Here is a 19,274-nt window from a genome sequence, read left to right as displayed (position 1 = left end):
AGTACTTTAGTCGTTTCTCCCGGAGACTAGGGTTTGCTGTGGTTCAAGTTGGAACAGTTGAGCTAATAATTACTGTTTCCGATTTGATAAGAGTAACAACTAAGGGTTTACATTCATTTCTATTTCATCAGTTTTAGTTCCAATTCTTGACAAAATATGCAATCCCTTGGATTGCTTCTTCTGAGGCTTCTTTCTCAAGGCTAACGCCATTTCAGGCTCTCCAAAGCCAAGCAAGTATGAAGTGCAAGCAAGCTTGCATAAAACTCGGGGAGAGATTTGCCTTGATCATTCGTTCCAATGAAAAGTGTTGCGCTCGAGGGGACTTGTGCTGGTGGATTAAGCTCCAGGTGAACCTGGGATTGCATTCCGGAAACAACTTCTTCATGTCAAAATGCCCTGCTGGATAATCTCCAAACAGGCTGTCGTTTTGACTTTGGAATTGTACCTATTGGTTATTCGCTCCTCCAATGGATTGAGTAAATACGTCGCAAGCGAGTAAGAGTGAAGATGAGCACAGCAGCGACGAGAGGCAGAAAGAAGGGAGCAATGCAGAAGATCGATATACGTATATGTGGTCGCTGTATCCACTACAAGTTTCTATGGACTCCGGAATGGAATGAATCGATTAACTTCACCACAAAGAAAATTAGAATAAGCAAAGACTCGTCGGTCAATCAAAATCAAGAAAAAAATTCCCACAAAAATCAAAATCTAGAGATTGGTGGAAGTTTATTTCTTCTTTTTGTGATTTTGTCCAGGTCTTCATTTTTTCCCAAAACAAGCTACAATCACAAAAATCCCATTCTTAGCTTGTCAGTTGTCATACATATCCAGATGCTCTGCACATTTATTTATATGGAGCCTCAGATGACAAACAAGACGATGGCGAACATGTTTTGCCTAATGATCAAAGATCAAAAACTCACGATCAAACTACTGAGGGGATAAATAGTAAAAGGATAGCATGATAAAATCTGGCAATTGGCAGGAACTGCACAAACGTAACTTAAATAATCAAATAAACTCCAAAACCTAAGTCAAGAATAATGGACAGTCTTTTGGTCTTCCAAGAAAAGATACTAGGACAAAATACCTAAAACTTGGTCTCACGGATCAAGCCAATCATATTACAAAAAATAGCGGAAATGGAAATGTTCCAACCATTACCGGTTTCTCTGATTCTGATCCTGCAGTCCCTTGTCTCTTTTACCACTTCTACCAACAAACTCTTCCATATCTATCTTCACTTCGTCTCTAAGGAAACAAAAAAGTTCTAACCACAAGCGAAAAGACTGTGTACATAGACTACCATCTTTAAGAAAATCAAGTACCTCAAGAGAATTGCGCTGATTCTGCTCTTGAGGTCCCTCATCTCCTTTACGACTTCCACAATGAAACTTGTTTGGGGACTATTTGTGTCATTTTTCCCATATATGATCAACTAGGGTTGACCAAGAAAATACAATCTCAACAACATAAAGCATAATCGGCTCCATCAAAATGCTTCACATATACATAGTGAAACTCAGACATGGCAATTGGGATGTGAAGACAAGTATGATCATAGGATCATAAAACCGCAGAGTCCCATTCAGCAACAGGAAAGGGTGTTTTCCTAAGTCGAGGGCTCCCCAGATTATATAAACAGTCTCAACAGCCGAACCATGATCCAGAATCGAGTTCCAAATCAGAAGAAGATGGTTTAGACTATACTCATTGTCTACAGAGTGATAGCATTGCACATAACTCATTACTTTGACATCCTATAAGCACCCCTCAACAGTCCAAAAGGCATCAATTGGTTACACCATGAACACAAATCCTGCTTTTAACTAGCTGCCTGTTTGAAGAATAAATACTAGTAAATAACATGTCAAATGAAAAATGAAATCACAAAAGCCACTGACACACAAGGAAATTCAAACAAAGGATCATGGACTAATTATTTTGAAGCAATGTGGCAAATTTCTAAAGTCAGCCATAAGATAAGAATCCCAACCTCATAATTCTGATGAAAGATATAAACAAACAAGAAACTCGAAGGCCACATTTGACAAGGTAATTGAAATATTTGATGAACCTGGTAAATTATTTCTTTGTAGATTAAAATTCAACTAGCTACTTATTCCTTAAGGGTTTTGACTTAACTTTTACCACATGGCCCCTCATGTTATATCTTGTTAAAATCATCCACTTTTAACAAGCCAACGCCTGCATCTGTCCCACATTGATAAAATAATTATTAATCCAAGAAGAACCGCCTATATAGGACTTGACTGCAAATTATCACGGGCAATATATTCCGAAAGAATGGTAAATTATTTATAGTTTTACTGGACAACATAAGAAATCCAATTAAGAAGCAAAAGTACCTACCAAACAAAACTAATGACTAGCATCAGGAGCTTTAGAGTTGGGATTAAAACTGTCAAAGCCTCCACTATTTGGTCCGGCAGGATTTGTTTGATAGGCAGGAAGTGGTGCCATTGAGGAGGTGCTGCCAGAAGAGGTTGGGGTTGTTCCACTCCCAGGAAAGTTAGGAGGCACGTTGAATGTAGGAGGCCTTAGCATGCCATTCATTTGAGGGATAGAGGGAGCACCAGGGGGTGGCACCATTGAAGGCATTGTTGAGGGAGGATTATAGCCTGCCAAAAGAAGAAAATAAAATAAAATGAGATCCATGTTTCTCCTTTGATAGCCATTTTATACGTGGGCAACAAAGAGACATCGGTAGGAGGGTGCAGGCTCTCTCAATGAGTAGATGTAGATGATACAAGCTTACTGAAATGATATCAAAAAATCGATGAGAACACACATGGAACAACCATTTGCTTGTCAAAGATCTCCCACATCCAATGCAACAAGTCAATGCATTATAATAAAATGGTGTTGTGTGGAAAAGTAAAAAGAGAAAAGAAAACTATAACTCAAAAACATATTAGAAACATGGCAGCAAATAAGATAAGTGGAGCTTGTGCTTAGAATAAGAACTAATGAATACCCAGAACACAATGATTTTTAATCCACTGAGATGACTCGCGTTGGTTTAGAAAACAGATAAAAGAGGACTCATGAAGTACAATATGATGTCCTTTGCCATGCAATGATTATGATTTGATTAGACAATTTTCACCATTACAACTCAGAGTAAACAGAATTGTATAGTTACCAATTGTCCTTCTTGCCTCTTAAGAACTAGAGCATTTATTTGAACGTTTCACTAAAACAAAAACAATGAAAGAAGCAACACAAAAGATCAGCATGATACACCCTTCTACATTACAACATTTTTTATCCTTACCATGTCTTGGAGGTCCAACTTTACATATTTTCACATAAATGCCCCAACAGAGGTACATTTACCCAGCTCCTTGCAGGCATTGACAGTGTCAATGCCCTATCCAACTCACTTTAAAGGAGCTTTCACTGAATTTATTTTTCATGTGTACAGCAAGTTTCAGCCTTCAAAACTTTATATGTTTCATCCAGAATCTTTCTGGAGAAGATAAGGCATTCTATGAAGTGATACTGATGATTTAATAAAAGACACTCCACAAAATAGAAAATGGATACTGAACATTTAATACATCATCAGCCAATGCATGTTCCAACAAAGCACTTCCAAAGGGTAGGCATTATTGTACCATCCACAAAATTGAGATAACGAAATATAAACACACCAAGAACATACCCCTTCTTTCAACAAAGCTTTTGCTTTGAAATGGCAGTGGATATTTGATGTGGGGAAAGACAGTTTGTGAAGGAGGTTACTAATTGCAAAATTTGGTTTGGAAGATGCAGTTTTGGCGATGTCTAATCTAGGAGCACACAGGATAGGGCTTTGGAAGAAAATAAGGCAGGGTTGGGACAACTTCAGAAGCAAAAATTACCATTTAAGTGGGAAATGGTATCTAAACTTTGTTGCGGGATGATGGATGGTGCAGAGACACTGCCTTCAAAGATAAATTTCAGTTTCTTTGCATTAGCAAGGACTGCAAGAGTTCAGGTGGTGGAAGGCTGACGGTGGAGAAGTGGTGTGGGCAATGGACCTTGTTTATTAGGGCTAAAGATTGGGAGCTCAAAGCTTTCTCTAGTTTTTCTGAGCTGTTGTAGCAGATAACACTTGATGTGCGAGAGGACAATAATGAACGGTGGAATTCTTGTACTTCTAGAGATTTTTCTATCAAATCCAACTACATTAATCTTGTCTCTACAAAACAGGAAGTGCAACAAAACATGCTTTTCCCTTGGGAATCTATATGGAAAGTAAAGGTTCCTTGAAGGTTTCTTTTTTCTCTAGAGAAGCAGCTCAGGGATGTAGTATCACCTATGACAGCCTTCAAATGAAAAAGAAAACACAGGTAAAAAATAGATGTTTCCATACAACAACTATTGTTACAACTTACATTATAACTAAACTACACAGATCTGAAGTGCAGTTTTTGCAATGTTAGGGGTAATGCGGGTTGCATAAGGCACAATACAACAAGAACTTTGAGCTTGAAGAGGGGCCATAAATTAGTGTGTTGGAAAGAAGAAAGTTGCTAAGATAATTCCTCCATCTCTCTGTACAGTGGAGAAGAAACAATATGCATTTGAAAAAGTTGAATCTTCTTGGGGTTCTTTTTGGAATAATTGATTATACACCCTTCAATCTTGGTATATTCAATTTTCATACTTCTGAAAAATGTTGGAAACAATATCTCTAGCACAGTGTTTTACATGGGTGGCTTCCCTTGCGAAGTCGTTCCACATAGGGGTGATGCACCATCTCATCTTCATGGAATTTTATTTACCACTAGAAGAAAATGACATATGCTAATCTCTGCTCTGGAAATATCATAATATATCCTCATTGGTTGCAATGGGTTGAGACCATTAACATATGGTTTAGCTAAAATTCTATAATAGTCTCGTGCCAAATATTCCCACCAATAAAATTCAATACCTTAACGAAGCCCAGACAATGAAATGAAAATATTGTGGCCACCAGTCAATCAATAAAGGAAAGCTCCACACAGCCACATTTTCAGCATGTGTACAAAAAATTCATGCATGAGCCAGTGCAATAATCAACACAGTACCTGGAGCACCAGGGGGTGGCCTAGGCAAAACAGGCGGCCTCATTCCGGGGGCTAAAGGAGAATTCATAGGCATCTGCACATTCGCTCCCATGGGCATCATAGGCGTTGGTAGTATAGGTAATCGAGGCCTCTGAGCCATAAGATGCTGATTATAAGCGGCGCCAACTTGCTGGAAAGCTGCTGCTTGCCCCAAGTGTTCCTTAATCCTTTGGTCGATTAAACTTTGAGTTTGCTGCTCCTCGAATTGCTGGTAGTAAATACGCACATTCGCCTAAAACCAGTCACAGATTCAAATTCAAAAACTTGGGAGCCCACTATAAACAATAAAGCAAACAAAGAAAGAAAGGGAAGCAAAACAGATGCAGACGAGAAAAAAGTACCTTGTGCTTGTATCCTGCATTGTGCTGCTTTCTAACTGATGGCTGAGGCATCAAAAACAATAAATAGTAATTAAAAATATTAGCGGTGCAAAGTTCTAAAGGTCAAATAGTGCAACGAGTCATTCAAAAAGAAACATGAAATGGAACTATCATAACCAAAACGAGCTCAATCTCATGAAGAAAAAGGCAAAGGATAAGATAGCAGCTCCTCAGAGCTAACAACCAGTCCCTGAGCAACTTCAACAAGCAAGCAGCCATTTTCGCACGTCATTCTAAAGCCCAGTACTCATCAATTCAAAGCTCACGGACGACTCGAAGATCGCGATACGGACGCGGCACACGGCCAACGGCATAGGAAACTCAACACGACGACTTGCAGAAGGAGAAACAGAAACCCGATCCATCGATCGTCCACTCTACAGAGCTAAAGCCGAGCGAGAAGGAAGGCCTTACCGAGTCGTGCGTCAGGTACGTGTCGCAGTAGTCGCAGTAGTACCTGCGAAGGACGGACGATTCGAGTCAGCGGAGATCGGGCGAACGCGATCAAATCGGAAACGAGAGGGTGTCGGTCGAGGGAACCCGACGAGTGGGAACGTTACCGAGGCATGGCGGCTTCGAGTTCGGCGGAGGAGCGCGGCGGAACCCTAGGCGAGAGAAAATCGGAGGGGCTTCGGCTTCTTCGGGGGAGGACGAGTCTGGTAACGCTGCGCCGCCTGCCGTTTTCTCTTTCGCTCCGGGCGGTTTCCGAGGCGGCCCAACCGGAATCGAACCCGTTGGATTCGAATTGAACGATCTCCATAGTCAATTCGCAAATCGGGCCTTTCATTGGAAAATAAACTTTAAATTAATGATTTGATATTATTATTATTATTATTGCTTGTAAAATAGATAAACGGAATTTTTTTGTCATTTATGAAAACATATAAATATTGATTATTCTTGATAATAAAAATATTTTTATTGACTAATTTTTTCATGTGAAGTTATATTATTTATATAGTATGAAATGATTGATAGTTGGATGTTTAGATATTTTTGTAGATAATTAAAAAAATATTCATTTATTGATATAAGTAAGTATTAAAGTAGTTATGTTTTTAAAAAATATTTTTAAAATAATTTATTTTTGTAAAATAAATTTAATTTAATTAACAAATTTAAAAAATGCCAAAAGCAATGGTGGCCTTCCTAGGCTAAAATCGAACTAGAACCTACTAGATTTCCATACATTCCAACCTAGACTTGATTTGATAATGCCTATTATTTAGTAAGACTCTTGAGTTAAACTGACTGATTGCTTCTTCCTACTTGAGGTGAGAGAGAAATTAGGAGTTGGTAAGTGGATTTATTGGTTAAGGTTCACACGATTTTATGCAGTATTTGCATCGCAATCCATATCTATAAAGATTTTTTTAAAATGTTATCACGGCAACTTTGACCAATTAAATAGAAAAATACTGAAATTTTCAATTCATTAGTGACATACATAATGAATACTTTGAAATAAAGCAATTCCTTATAAAACATGTTTTAAAAGTATTAAAAAAAAAACTCATTAGCAAGACTTTTTGGCATTCCTAAGTCTAACACAACTAACAACGATACAATTGATCCCTACAATGCACAATGAGATTCTAACAGTGATCTTAAGATATTTTGGCATATATTCATAATCTAATGATATCACGTTATGACATATTAAGATATCACAAAATATATTGTGATTTCGCTTGTAAGATTTTTCAAATAATTGAGATTTAGATAAATGTTAAATTGTTAAATTATTAAATTTTTGATTATGCAGCATGGCACGCCAATGGATCGAGACTAAAATTTCATACTTGCTCCAAAATCCGAATTCATTCTCCTTTCTAATTTCGTTAGAAAAAGGTCGTTGGGAGATCGAATTCCCCCAAAAGCCAACCATCCAAAAATCGGGTCGGGCCTCGTCGAGACCGGCCTCCTATCGGGCCGGGCTCGGGCAAGGAAAGACGGGCCGGCGCTGCTTCGAGAAGCTTCGGCCACCGGCCCGACGTCGAGCCCGTCCACCTCGAGGCGATTTTTTTTCCCCAACGGTGGCACAAGCGTAATTCATCTCGAAAACGGGGGCAAAGAGCTCTCCGGGGATTTCCAAGTCAAGACCGGCGTCAAAGTCGTCGCGACCCGTGGAGGACGCTCGACCCGAAGGCCACTCCCAACCGTCTGAAAACGAGCTGGAATTCTGAACCACGGAACACGGAGACGAAGAAGAAGAAGAAGACGAAGAAGAAGAAGATGGCGATGGGAGTATAAAAGGAAGGCGAGTTCAGACAACATCAGGCGTCAGACGCGGAGCGTGCTCATGGGGTCGCCACTGCTGCTGCTGCTGCTGTTCTCCGTCTCCCTCCTCTCCGGCTTCGCCGTCGCGGAGATCTTCTTCGAAGAGCGCTTCGAAGGTGAGCTCGTCGATCGTCCTGCGCGGCTTCTCCTCTCGCGTTCTCTGCTCGTCGGTCGGTTTAGTTACTAATGTCGGGCGAGCGTGCGGGGTCGCGGTCTTACGGTCGTTGTCTGTTGTCGGAGGATCGACTGATCTCGGCGGAGGATGAATTAGCCGAGGGTGAATTCGAGTCCTCTGGTGTTCGCGCGAAGTTAGCATCCAAATAATCCTCACGGAGTTCGTGTGCTTTCCATCTCCTTTATCGTACGGAAATGAACTTGAGTTCCTTTAGTTTTTTTTTCGTGTTGAGGTTCGAAGTGAATAAAAAGTAAATAAAAAGTATCAAGTGATTGCGAGAGCACTTACTGTTTGGGCGATTTAGTGTCGAAGTATCGTGTTGGTCTAGTCATGATGGCGATTCTCGGGTCACGTCTGTTGCGATTTTAGGATTCGAGTATCTTCCTTAGTATATACGATACAGCAGAAGCTGTGCGGGCGGTGCTAGTTCGTGTCCAAGTGTCTTCGTGTCCTCTTCTTTATTTTAAGGCTGTTGTTGACATTTTCATTTGATACTTTTCGACAGATGGGTGGAAAGATCGGTGGGTGTTGTCTGACTGGAAGCGGGCCGAAGGGAAGGCAGGGACATTTAAGCATACGGCTGGGAAATGGCATGGAGATCCTAATGATAAAGGTAAATCATCGATCTATCTTCTACAGAATTATTTTGCTTTAGTTCAGCAGGAAAAGGAAATAAATGCGTATAATTCAGTGGGATCTGGATAACTTGATTTGTTTTGCTTACTAGCTTGTCAAGATGTCAGTGAGACGTTGTTTCCATCTTTCTTCCTATTGGTAAAGGGTATAAGCTTACGTTACTGCTACAGTTCCCAATCCCCCTCCCCATCCCCAGCAGCCTTGGAAAAATTTACTGAAAGTATGATTGTTATGTTTGATGGAATATAAAAGTCATAGAGAACGCATGCTTCCATGCCTATGAGGAATGAAAGCAAGTTGCCGTGTACAATCCATGTGTGCAGTCCATCTTATCTGCTAGTCTGCATTCGTGCAGTGCATGCCAATAGCTAGTACGCATCCTTTTGAATCTGTGTCTTGATAGTCCCATCAGCACCCACGATCTCAACAGATCTTTTCACGTCTAATTTATTAAGTTTTATTTATTTTTCAATGGAATCTTTAATATAGTGAAGATCATGCAGGCTGTCTGGTCATGGGCTTGAATTAAATTATCCTTGAAACAGCTCTTCCTTCCAGAATTATTACTAAGTCTAATTTTCCATTGCTACGCTTCATTGAACTCCTTTTGCTGTAACTCTCAGTTAAATCTTTCTCATAATATCGTCCTTTTGATGATCTGCTTGTGCTGGTAGGTCTCCAGACTTATTATGATGCAAAGCATTATGCCATATCGGCAAAGATACCAGAATTCAGCAACAAAGATCGGACTCTAGTCGTCCAATATTCACTTCGGCTTGAGCAGGACATTGAATGCGGTGGTGGTTACATCAAGCTTCTATCTGGTTATGTCAATCAGAAGAAATTTGGTGGCGATACTCCATATAGGTTCGTAGTTGATTATCCCCATAGTCCACTTTCTGTAAAGTCTATTCATCAATGTCCTTAAGGAAGGTTGTCAAAGGAGCACAAATTCACTTGATATCCTTTCAAGTGTCCCACTTTGTGACTTCTAGTTTAAGCATTTGTCCCAATGGTCAAAGAGTATTTCTTGGGTGCGTTGCTGAAATCTGTTTAATAAAGTACTTGTTTGTCGATTAATAAAATTCTTTTCCAATCATCAAATTAAACAGATTTGATCATATTTGGTTTTTATCACCCTGCTTGAACAAGAATTAATTGAACCGAAAGGATCCATGTTTGGTTAAAAAGCTACAATTAGGACCCATCCTCCTCTTAAAGGAATGAATGTAAGGTGCCTTTATGGTAATTTTTTGGGAAACAGTTATTCACTTGCACTGAAGCTGCACTCTTGCGTGGCATTATAGCAGTTATGAATACTGCTACTCTTTCAGAAGAAAGATAAAACTTTCTACTATCGACTTCCTTGAGGTGAATTTCTTCTAAAGTCAAGAAAATCAAACAAAAGCAATCTTTTATGTTTACATATTCTGGTGGCTTTTCCTTATAATTCTAGTATAAGATGAAAACTGATAAATAAGTGCCTGACAGAACCTGAGCAAATGAAATGTTTGTGATGGCTCAGTTATTTTCTCTTGTAGGCTTTGCTGCTCTTGTAGCTTTTCTGGAATAAAAGTTTTTCAAAGTTACACTCTTGATGTAGTTCTTTTAGACCCACTATCTATCAAATGGGTTATCCCTAATCATTTGATGTACAGAAATGTGTTTTGCCTTTTTATTCTATGAGTTCATTTCAACCTGTTATTTACTGTATCATTGACTTTCTGCCCTAAATATGCCTACTCTGAATCGTAATTCATTAGTAGTTAACTACTCCTAAGCTGCATATATTAATTTCAACTTTCTCCTTGCAGTTTAATGTTAGGACCAGATATATGTGGCTCACAGACAAAAAAGATTCATCTCATAGTTTCCTACCAGGGGCAGAATTATCCAATCAAAAAGGACCTCCAATGTGAGACTGACAAGTTGACTCATTTCTACACATTTATACTTAGGCCAGATGCTTCATACAGTCTATTGGTTGATAATCGTGAGAGGGAAAAAGGAAGTTTGTATACGGATTGGGATATCCTTCCCCCACAGAAGATTAAGGATTTGAAAGCTAAAAAGGTAATTTCGCCGGTTTAGACATGGCTGGAGTTTTGTGAAAAACACCCTTTTCTTTAACGCCAAACACCAATTTGTGCGGGAAACTGATTTATAATTTCAGGACCAGTTCTTCTGATAATTGTGCATGCCAATCAACAGGCAATCTTGATGTTGAGATAATATATGTCGTGCTTTATGTGGTTGACTTCGTCTTTAATTAGTTATTATGCTCCTGCATTGCTACTTGTGATAACATTCATAACTGATGTCATCCATACAGCCGGCAGACTGGGATGACAGGGAATACATCGATGACCCTAATGATGGCAGACCAGAGGTAGAAGTTCTGCTCTCAATCAGTTGGAGGACTTGTTGAGATCATTATGTTGGACATTTTCCTCATGTTTGAACATTGCAGGGATACGATTCAATTCCTAAGGAGATTCCAGATCCAAAAGCTAAAAAGGTAAGTGCTCAACAAAATCGTTTTGCCATGTCTACTTCAGATTTAAACTAATGCCGCTTGCTTTTACACATTCTAGATTGAGTATGACATCCTAATATTTACTCTTTGTTTTTTATTCCTTTTCCTGTACTTCTCCACCGGCATAAAATGCATATAGGTTGAAATGACTATACATTCTCTTCTATTGAGATGTAACATGCAGAGTTTTTCCTTCCTTATGAAATGCTGATTACTGGAGCCACTTTCTTGCTAATGTAGCCTGCAGACTGGGATGAGGAAGATGATGGCATATGGAAACCACCTAAAATTCCGAATCCTGCATATAAAGGACCATGGAAAAGAAAGGTGCTTAAGTTTTTATATAGGAGATTTAGTCCTTTTCCACTTTTTTGAAACTTATGATACTTGTTTCTGAGCTGCAGAAAGTCAAAAATCCCAACTACAAGGGTAAATGGAAGACTCCTTGGATAGATAACCCAGGTAACTTCCTTTTTTGGCTAGAAATTATCGCCGGCTTGGTCCATTTGTCTCTGAAATCTAAATCTGGAAGAGACAGGAGAATGTCAGCATGTGTCAGATAATCCTAAACAACCACATAAACATTGGCTCCTGCTAGTCATATTGTGGATATCTTTCTACCTTTCCATAATATGTTTGTCTTATTTATGGATCCTAATTTGAGAATTGTGTGCTGAGCATAGTTCTAAATCCCGCCCCTATCTCAGCGATAGTGCTGGTTGCAGGCATTATTGGGGCTGTTGCGCACCCTAATAATTCAAACAAAAAAAGAAAAAGAAAAGTATGAAGAAGAAGGAGGAAGACAAGAAGACAAGAAGTTCCCACTCTAGAGAGAGAGAGAGAGAGAGAGAGAGAGAGTTACATCAACTGTCTTCCCAAGAAACTTTCAAGCCTCGTGTCCGTCTAATTTTAACACTTACTTTTCCACTCCACTTCTCTCAGTCGACTTAAAATATAGAAGAAGATCTTTCCTTCAATTTGAACTTACTTTACGAATAATCATAAACCCAAGGGTCAAGTTGTCAGCCCATCTCATTTGAAGTCAAAATTCAAGAAAGGAAGCGTTGATTGTCTCAGATTAAAGAAAGTCAGTTCAATTACCATGTAGAAAAGTTGAACATGCTCAAAGATTTGTCTAGCCTAATTAATATTCGACATATAAAGTTTCAAATCCATATAATTCAACTTTTGGCACTCTTATATGCTTTGAAAAACACTCTAATATTCCTATATGTCACAAATATAGTAATATTAAAGCTACAAAAGTTAATTTGATTCTATGATAATTGTGTAAACATTATGAAAATTCATGCTGCTATGACCACAGTCAGATATTGGATGGCCACTATGCCTGCATCCACGACTATCGCAGCATGACCACGACCACAATTTAAAACCTTGGTTCTGAGCATCTCATGTTTTGTGTCAACTTCTGAGCTATTATTTTATGAATGACCAAATAAATGGATCCTTCTAGTCCGTGTAGCTTTATCTTTTAAAATAGAAGATACAATTAAGCCATACCATTTATTATTTATTCTATATATCCTGATTCTCTGTTGTTACTGCTGCAGAGTTTGAAGATGATCCCGACCTTTATGTAATGAAGCCAATCAAGTATGTAGGAATAGAAGTTTGGCAGGTAAACATTGCTACTTACCTCAACTGGTTTTGTTTTGCTCTTTATCATCTCATAGCATATAACTAAGTGCAACAATCAACCTTTTGCAATAATTCTGCGTATCGAGTTTGCTGTTGAGGGTAGGAGAAATTTTGGCTGTATATATCTGTTGCGAATTTTCTGTGGAGTAGCTGTCCAGGTTGCTGCATATATCTTCTTTCATTTAGCAGACTATGTATCTGTGCTTTTCCAAAATCAAGTTCCAAGATCTTGGATCTGGAATAATTGAATGGGGAGTCACCTATTAAATCAACCTTCAATGGACATCATCAGAGATTGACCAAGCAATTTTGTTGCAGGTGAAAGCTGGTTCTGTTTATGATAATATACTGGTCTGCGATGATCCACAGTATGCAAAGCAAATTGTGGAAGATTATTATGAAAGGAATAGAGAGGTGAGCTGTTGATCTTTCTCGACGATGGTGTTGTGTAGCTCTATAAATTAACCTATTTCTCTATTTCAGGCTGAGAAGGATGCCTTTGAGGAAGCTGAGAAAGTGAGGAGAGCTCGGGAAGAAGAGGTGGCATCTATACTTGGCTTTGTGATCTGAGAGGAAAACTTTACTAAAGTTTAGGCCACTTTGTAATATTGGTCGTTACTTGCAGGAAAATGAAAAGGCCAGAGTGGAAGGTGAAAAGAGGAAGAAAAAGACGTGGGAGGCACTCCAGACGGGTAATAGTCATGTTAATTGTCTCATTCACTTTAAAAATTTTGGTAAAAGATTTTTAAGCTTGAGAAATGCCAATATGTACATCTTCCCATGATTTCTTGTACTTTGAGCAATGAAGTATACTTTTATGGTCTTCTACCATTGAAGGACGTGTTCATGTGGACATGGTTCAGCTACCCCTTTAGCGACATAATTAAATTGTGCATCTGTTGCGGCTTTAACTAGTCAGTGTTAATCTCTGTTTTCCTGATCTAACGTGCAATTGGGCCTAAATAAACTTTGAATGCTTCAGAAATTGAAAGTCTATTTATGAACAGATTTATGTTGTTAGGAACAGTGAATGTTAAACTACATCTTCATTACATTTTTAGATACGTTGTGAATGATATCTTAATTTCTTTATGGCATTAGAGCCACCAAGACCCTGCTTTTTCAGTCTCAAAAATCTCATCTTTTTTATTAAGTGCTTTAGATTATATAGGCTTCTGAAATCCAAAGATGTGAAGCTCTCTGGGCAAATAGAAAAGGAAAAATATTTTGATGTTCATTCAGATCCTGAGTAAGTCAGGCTGTCTGGTTGATACAAAGAAAGCTTAAATTCTCATCCTTGAATAAATCAGGTGGATTTCTTTTTTTCACTGACAGTGCCATTCTTGTAATATGGAACAAGTTATTCCTATGTTTGCATTAGGAAAGTTCTTTTTCTCCTCTCAGAAAAGGTTATGGGCACTGATTGTTGCTCAACATGGGATGCCCTCATTTCTGGGGTCAAGCATCTGATGAGAAAATAAAACCTCAATATATACTGAAGTTCTGGGGATAAGAAAATATATCCCTTTGTCTGATCCAAAAGTGGAAGCCCAGCCTTAAGACCAAAGACAATCATTTAGAAGAAAAAAATTGAAAACTACACGTACCTTCATGTACTGCATGAAAGATGCGCTTGTCCAATGGTCCTCCTATTTGTTTATTATTGAAGGGAGGAGAGATGCTTTGAGATTTGAACCTTTTGCTTGTAAGTTGCAGCTATTTTGATTTGGGATCTGATCTGATTATTGTCCTTTCGCAGCATGACCCACATGATTACTTGGATGATTACCATGTAAGCACTCTCCTTCCGACTACTCTCCTTTACTGTTCTCAAAATCATAATTTGCATCGTAGGAGTCAATTGCTAATTAGCCTAATCACGGTAGTATCTGTCATATAAAGTGATCACCAAATACTGAGTTCAACAGGACAATGCAACAGCTTGGGTTGCCTGTGGTCCCTTCGTGAGGAGCACTGAACCCTCTAAGTCTTAGCTGGTCTATTTCTATGGAGCAGATAGATCATTTTGGGCGATCCAATCTGTGCTTTTGGGATTGTGATTATGATTTATTCAGTGCTCTGGCACCTGGGGTTCAAAATCCTGGATGATCATAAACCACTTTACCATGCAAAAGAAACAGAGAGGGAAAAAACAACGGAGAAAATAAGAATGGCGAATATCTAGTCGCACACTTGAGTTTCTAATAGTTTCGCTGCTATGAATAGAATTTGTTCAGCATGCTTGAATGATGCTTTTGCACCTGTTGTGGATTGCAGGACGAGCTCTGATGACATGCAGTTTTCCTCAATCGTTTTTGCACTCATAAAACAGATGAGAGATGCTTTCGTGCTGAAACAGCTTATGGGTTTATTATATCCTGTCCTTGATGTGAGAAACTACGACAAACGCGAAGGTTAATTTACCTGCAATAGCTTGTGTTTGAGGAGCACAATTGCTTCTATTTTCTAGTATGGATCCTGGAAGTAAATCCTGTCATACTTTCGGCTTAAATATGAGGATTGTTGGAGCCTTGTACTATGAACTTTTTTCTTCATTACCTGCATATGATTCTACTGGCTGTGTTGTTATGGTTACTAAAGAAATTCGAGTTGCCTTTCCTTTTTGACATTCGGTCTTTTGAGTAGTGTACCAAAATCTGCTGCTTTAGAAACTTTAAAGAAAAGTAAGTCGATTTGCTGTTATATGTGCTGATGTTTTCAGTTGAGTTAGTCCTTGTGCTCTTGCTTGACATCATCCATTCACTTCCCTTTTTATTTAAAATGGTCCGGGTGCCTTTGGGAAAGTGTCACCATTCGTCCTTGAATCGGGTCAACGATGGATTTCGCTGACGTGCGTTTATACCGCCTAAAAGCTGTTGACTTAGAATTTTTTTTGGCTAATCGACGTAGATACTCTCTTAACCCAATCGCCCGCAGATGCCACCTTGATGTCACCTTACAGTTTGCTCTCTCTCTCTCTCTCTCTCTCTCTCTGTCATTAACTGTCATTAAGATCTGTAGTGCGCCACCACCAACCTCACAGAGCCGTTCTTCCCAATCGGTCACCATGAGGTGGTCGTGGGTAGGTCCGTCAGCTGTTCAGATTTCCATGATACCCAAACCAAAAGTGTTCGCGTTGGGTGTCAGGTTCGTTTTTCTTTTTTCTTTGGATTGATATTATGAAAAACCCCCCAAAATGATATGTACGTGATAAATTTATTTAAATTAAATTTTTTGTCCACAAAAAATTCTAAATTGATACATCCATTAAATATCTATAAAATGATGGATTTATGATAAATTTACTCTAAATTGATATATTTATAATAAATTTACTCTTCGTTAGTTTTTGTTAAATTTACCATTAAATTTTTAAGTTAAATGACATGTGACAATTTATGGGTATGCCAATTTTGGGTTTTTTTTTTCCTTTTGTTTGTTATAGGTATATTAATTTTTTATAGTATTAATTCAATTTAAATAATAGTATATTTGTTATAAATATATTAATTTTCGATTTTTTTAGTTAAAAAATTAGTTTTAAAGTAAATTTATTATGAGTGTACTAATTTAAGGTTTTTGGTGATCAAAAAATTAATTGAGATAAATTTGTTATACATGTATCAATTTTCTATTGAGTTAATCCTATTTCTTTAGGCAATTTCAAAAGTATACCTCCATTTGGGCATGAAGTTCCAAGCACTACTCCAAGGAACAGAAAATCAGGGAGAAAGGTAGAAATGAAAAAAAAAAAAAAAAAAACGATAAAAGAGAAAAAGGCTGGGAAGGGGAATTAATTTCTTTTCAGGACTTGACAGTTGACAGTGCAGCCTGAGAATCATCAATTCCCCATCATCATCATCAGGAAGTGGTTCCCACCACCGAAGAGAAGCAGTCAAGAGACAGAGAGCGAGAGAGGATGGGGCGTGCTGTGCTTACCTAGGGCCTCTCTCAATCAATGGCGGGTCTCCCGGGACGGCGATGCAGCTGAAGCAGACGACTCTTGAGACCAATTTCCATTACTTGAATCGAATCTCGAACCGAAACCGAATTGAAAATACTTGAGACTTCCGGTTCATTTTTTACATCACTGGTGCGTCAGGTCGGTCGAGGGTCCACATTGGTCATCATTGCTTTATAGGTCCCTCTCTCTCTCTTCCCTTTTTGCAAGTTTTTTTTTTTTTGGAGATAAACCGGCACGATTGGTCCTTATACAACATTGTTCTTTTACATTTCTTTTTAGACCAAAATCATCCTCATCGTATGAATGATGAGGTGGATGTGAATATTGAGTTGGATATCAATTTGATCAAATTTCTTATGTAACGTCAAGTAGGCAAACAAATATTTTAAAAAATAATCCTTGTGAAAAACAAACAAGAGTAGAGAGAGAGAGAGAGAGAGAGAGGGCTATGACAGCACTGCAGCCAGCACCTCGCACCTCAGTGGCGATGGCTGTCTCAGCAGCAGTCATGGTGTCAGAGGCGGGCAACCACCTTATAATGGTTTGCTTTAGGGGCAACAATTGCCCGGCGATGGCAATGACAAATGAGGCGAAAGATCTCAAATTAGACAATTTCAAAAGGTAAAACGAAAATATAAAATAACGAAATGGCAATTTTGAACCTTGAGAAGATAGTATAAGAATCGCCTATTTATTTGAGAAGTTATGAGCAAGAGTGCTTGTGTTCTTTAGCCAAATGACCATGTAAAATATTCTCACGAAAATAATCACCTACAAAAGTGAATGAATGAAAAATATTTTCATTGTTTACAAAATTGTTTCCCATAAATTAATATTGATGATGGAAATATTTTCATTAATAATTTATTTTTTATTAGTGATCTGATTTAATAACAACATTTTTTCGTGATTTTTTTGGAACCAAAAGCAAATGGTCGTAATCGTGCAACAATGACTTTGTACCAAACGGCTGTATAACAAAAGAAGTATAGCGCGGTATATTCTTGCATATCCTCTTACTGTCGCAGTAATGAAAATCGTAGAAAAAGGATATCCAGTGGAATATCTTTAAAACAATATTTCTATGGACCATTTTCCCTATTAACATTTAAAATTCAGGTTTTATGTGGTGGAATGTGGGGTTGAGTGCGACGGGGTTTTGTATCCACCATAGAAAATGCGATAGAAAATGAAAGGAAAATGAATTATTTCGTCTAGAAATTTCGAGCTAATATATAATGTCGTTTTTGAATTTTTAATTTATTCAATACAGTTCAATTTAATCCCTAAGCTATATCGTCCATGAACTTGAATTGATGCAATAATAACAATTAATATTTTCATATAATTTAATAATTGATTTGACATTTATTAAATATCGATATATCACATTGAATAAATTAAAAATTTAAGAATGACATTGTAAATTAGGCTAAAGTTCAAGATCATATTAAATGGATTAAAAGTTTATGGACCACATTATATATTAAGTCAAAATTCAAAAATAATTTATATAATTATCTCGAAAATAAAGAAAGAGAGAGCGTGCTCGTCACGTGGCTTGAGGAGCATCTTTGGAAAGGATATAATAAAGTGGGGTGAGAATTTTTTTTCCCTCTTCTAAGCATCTTGGAACCAGAAAAAAAAGGAGGCATTTTATACAGCAACATCTCGGTCCCATTCCACCTCAAAAAATAAATTAGCTTTTGCAAATTTTAAAATTAGTGGTCATTGATCGATGCGCAAAATTCCTGATATTTATAATCATTTCTTCTATACTCATTGGAATATTGATTAAGAGTATCAACCATTTAAGTAGAGGTGGAATTTTCAACTTTTTGAAAAGCTCAAATACAGACATTTTTATTTTACAATGGGCGAAAACAAGTCAAGCAATTTATGCCTATAACTGGGACACAGTTCAATGGCTACTTTATATCGACTCAAACTTGCCGATACTCAACTCGATATATTTGTAAGTCAGATCAAGTTCTTGTAATTTGTTTTTATATTCACATACGATTATGAAAATAGATATACTTAAACTTGTGCTTGAATTTTTTGTTTGTAATTTCATTGCAATCAAGTTAATTCTGAATATCCCGATGTCTTAATTCGAGAGGAAAAAAATCACTATTCGACCAAGCTTGAGTTCGAGTCCCGAGTTGCACTCGTGCGAGTTGGGTTTTCTAATTAATTAGAGAGAATTTAATTTGCTCGAACTCCACTCGACTCAATTATACTGTAGAATTTCATAAATAAATAAAAAAGTTTTGTTGAAATAAACATGAGCTGGTTTTCTAATTAATTAGAGAGAATTTAATTTGTCACAGCAGATATTAATTTTTTTAATTTTAAGAAAAATAAATAAATGAAGTACCTTTTGAAAACAAAACAAACGACACATTTTTTTGGGGTGGGGTTCACAAAAAAACAACAAACAAATGAAGTGGTACATGAGCAAGTGCCAACTGCCTGAAAAAGCGCCAGCCCACTGCATCTCTCTGAAAAAGCGCCA

General features: G+C 37.9%; 2 protein-coding genes across 2 annotated transcripts; one reads left to right on the top strand and one right to left on the bottom strand.

Annotated features, from left to right (window-relative positions):
- Positions 1 to 945: 945 nt before the first annotated feature.
- LOC104436090 (U1 small nuclear ribonucleoprotein C) lies at positions 946 to 6,220 on the bottom strand. Its single transcript, XM_010048916.3, has 6 exons — positions 6,064 to 6,220; positions 5,918 to 5,960; positions 5,465 to 5,506; positions 5,085 to 5,355; positions 2,377 to 2,645; positions 946 to 1,840 (listed from the first exon to the last, which is right to left on the bottom strand). The coding sequence occupies exons 1-5, from the start codon at positions 6,069 to 6,071 to the stop codon at positions 2,386 to 2,388; spliced, it is 624 nt and encodes a 207-aa protein (XP_010047218.2). The 5' UTR covers positions 6,072 to 6,220; the 3' UTR covers positions 946 to 1,840; positions 2,377 to 2,385.
- Positions 6,221 to 7,622: 1,402 nt separating this feature from the next.
- LOC104447947 (calreticulin-3) lies at positions 7,623 to 15,424 on the top strand. The gene is made up of 14 exons (XM_010061735.3): positions 7,623 to 7,899; positions 8,464 to 8,571; positions 9,269 to 9,461; positions 10,409 to 10,667; positions 10,927 to 10,983; positions 11,065 to 11,112; positions 11,371 to 11,457; positions 11,535 to 11,592; positions 12,705 to 12,772; positions 13,111 to 13,206; positions 13,276 to 13,332; positions 13,418 to 13,484; positions 14,552 to 14,584; positions 15,070 to 15,424. The coding sequence occupies exons 1-13, from the start codon at positions 7,806 to 7,808 to the stop codon at positions 14,554 to 14,556; spliced, it is 1,197 nt and encodes a 398-aa protein (XP_010060037.2). The 5' UTR covers positions 7,623 to 7,805; the 3' UTR covers positions 14,557 to 14,584; positions 15,070 to 15,424.
- Positions 15,425 to 19,274: the final 3,850 nt, after the last annotated feature.

Source organism: Eucalyptus grandis, chromosome 1 (assembly GCF_016545825.1).
Source record: "Eucalyptus grandis isolate ANBG69807.140 chromosome 1, ASM1654582v1, whole genome shotgun sequence".
In the NCBI taxonomy this organism is placed as follows: domain Eukaryota; kingdom Viridiplantae; phylum Streptophyta; class Magnoliopsida; order Myrtales; family Myrtaceae; genus Eucalyptus; species Eucalyptus grandis.
The sequence above is the reverse complement of the archived record's forward strand: the minus strand, read 5'-3'. Positions and strand labels throughout refer to the sequence as shown.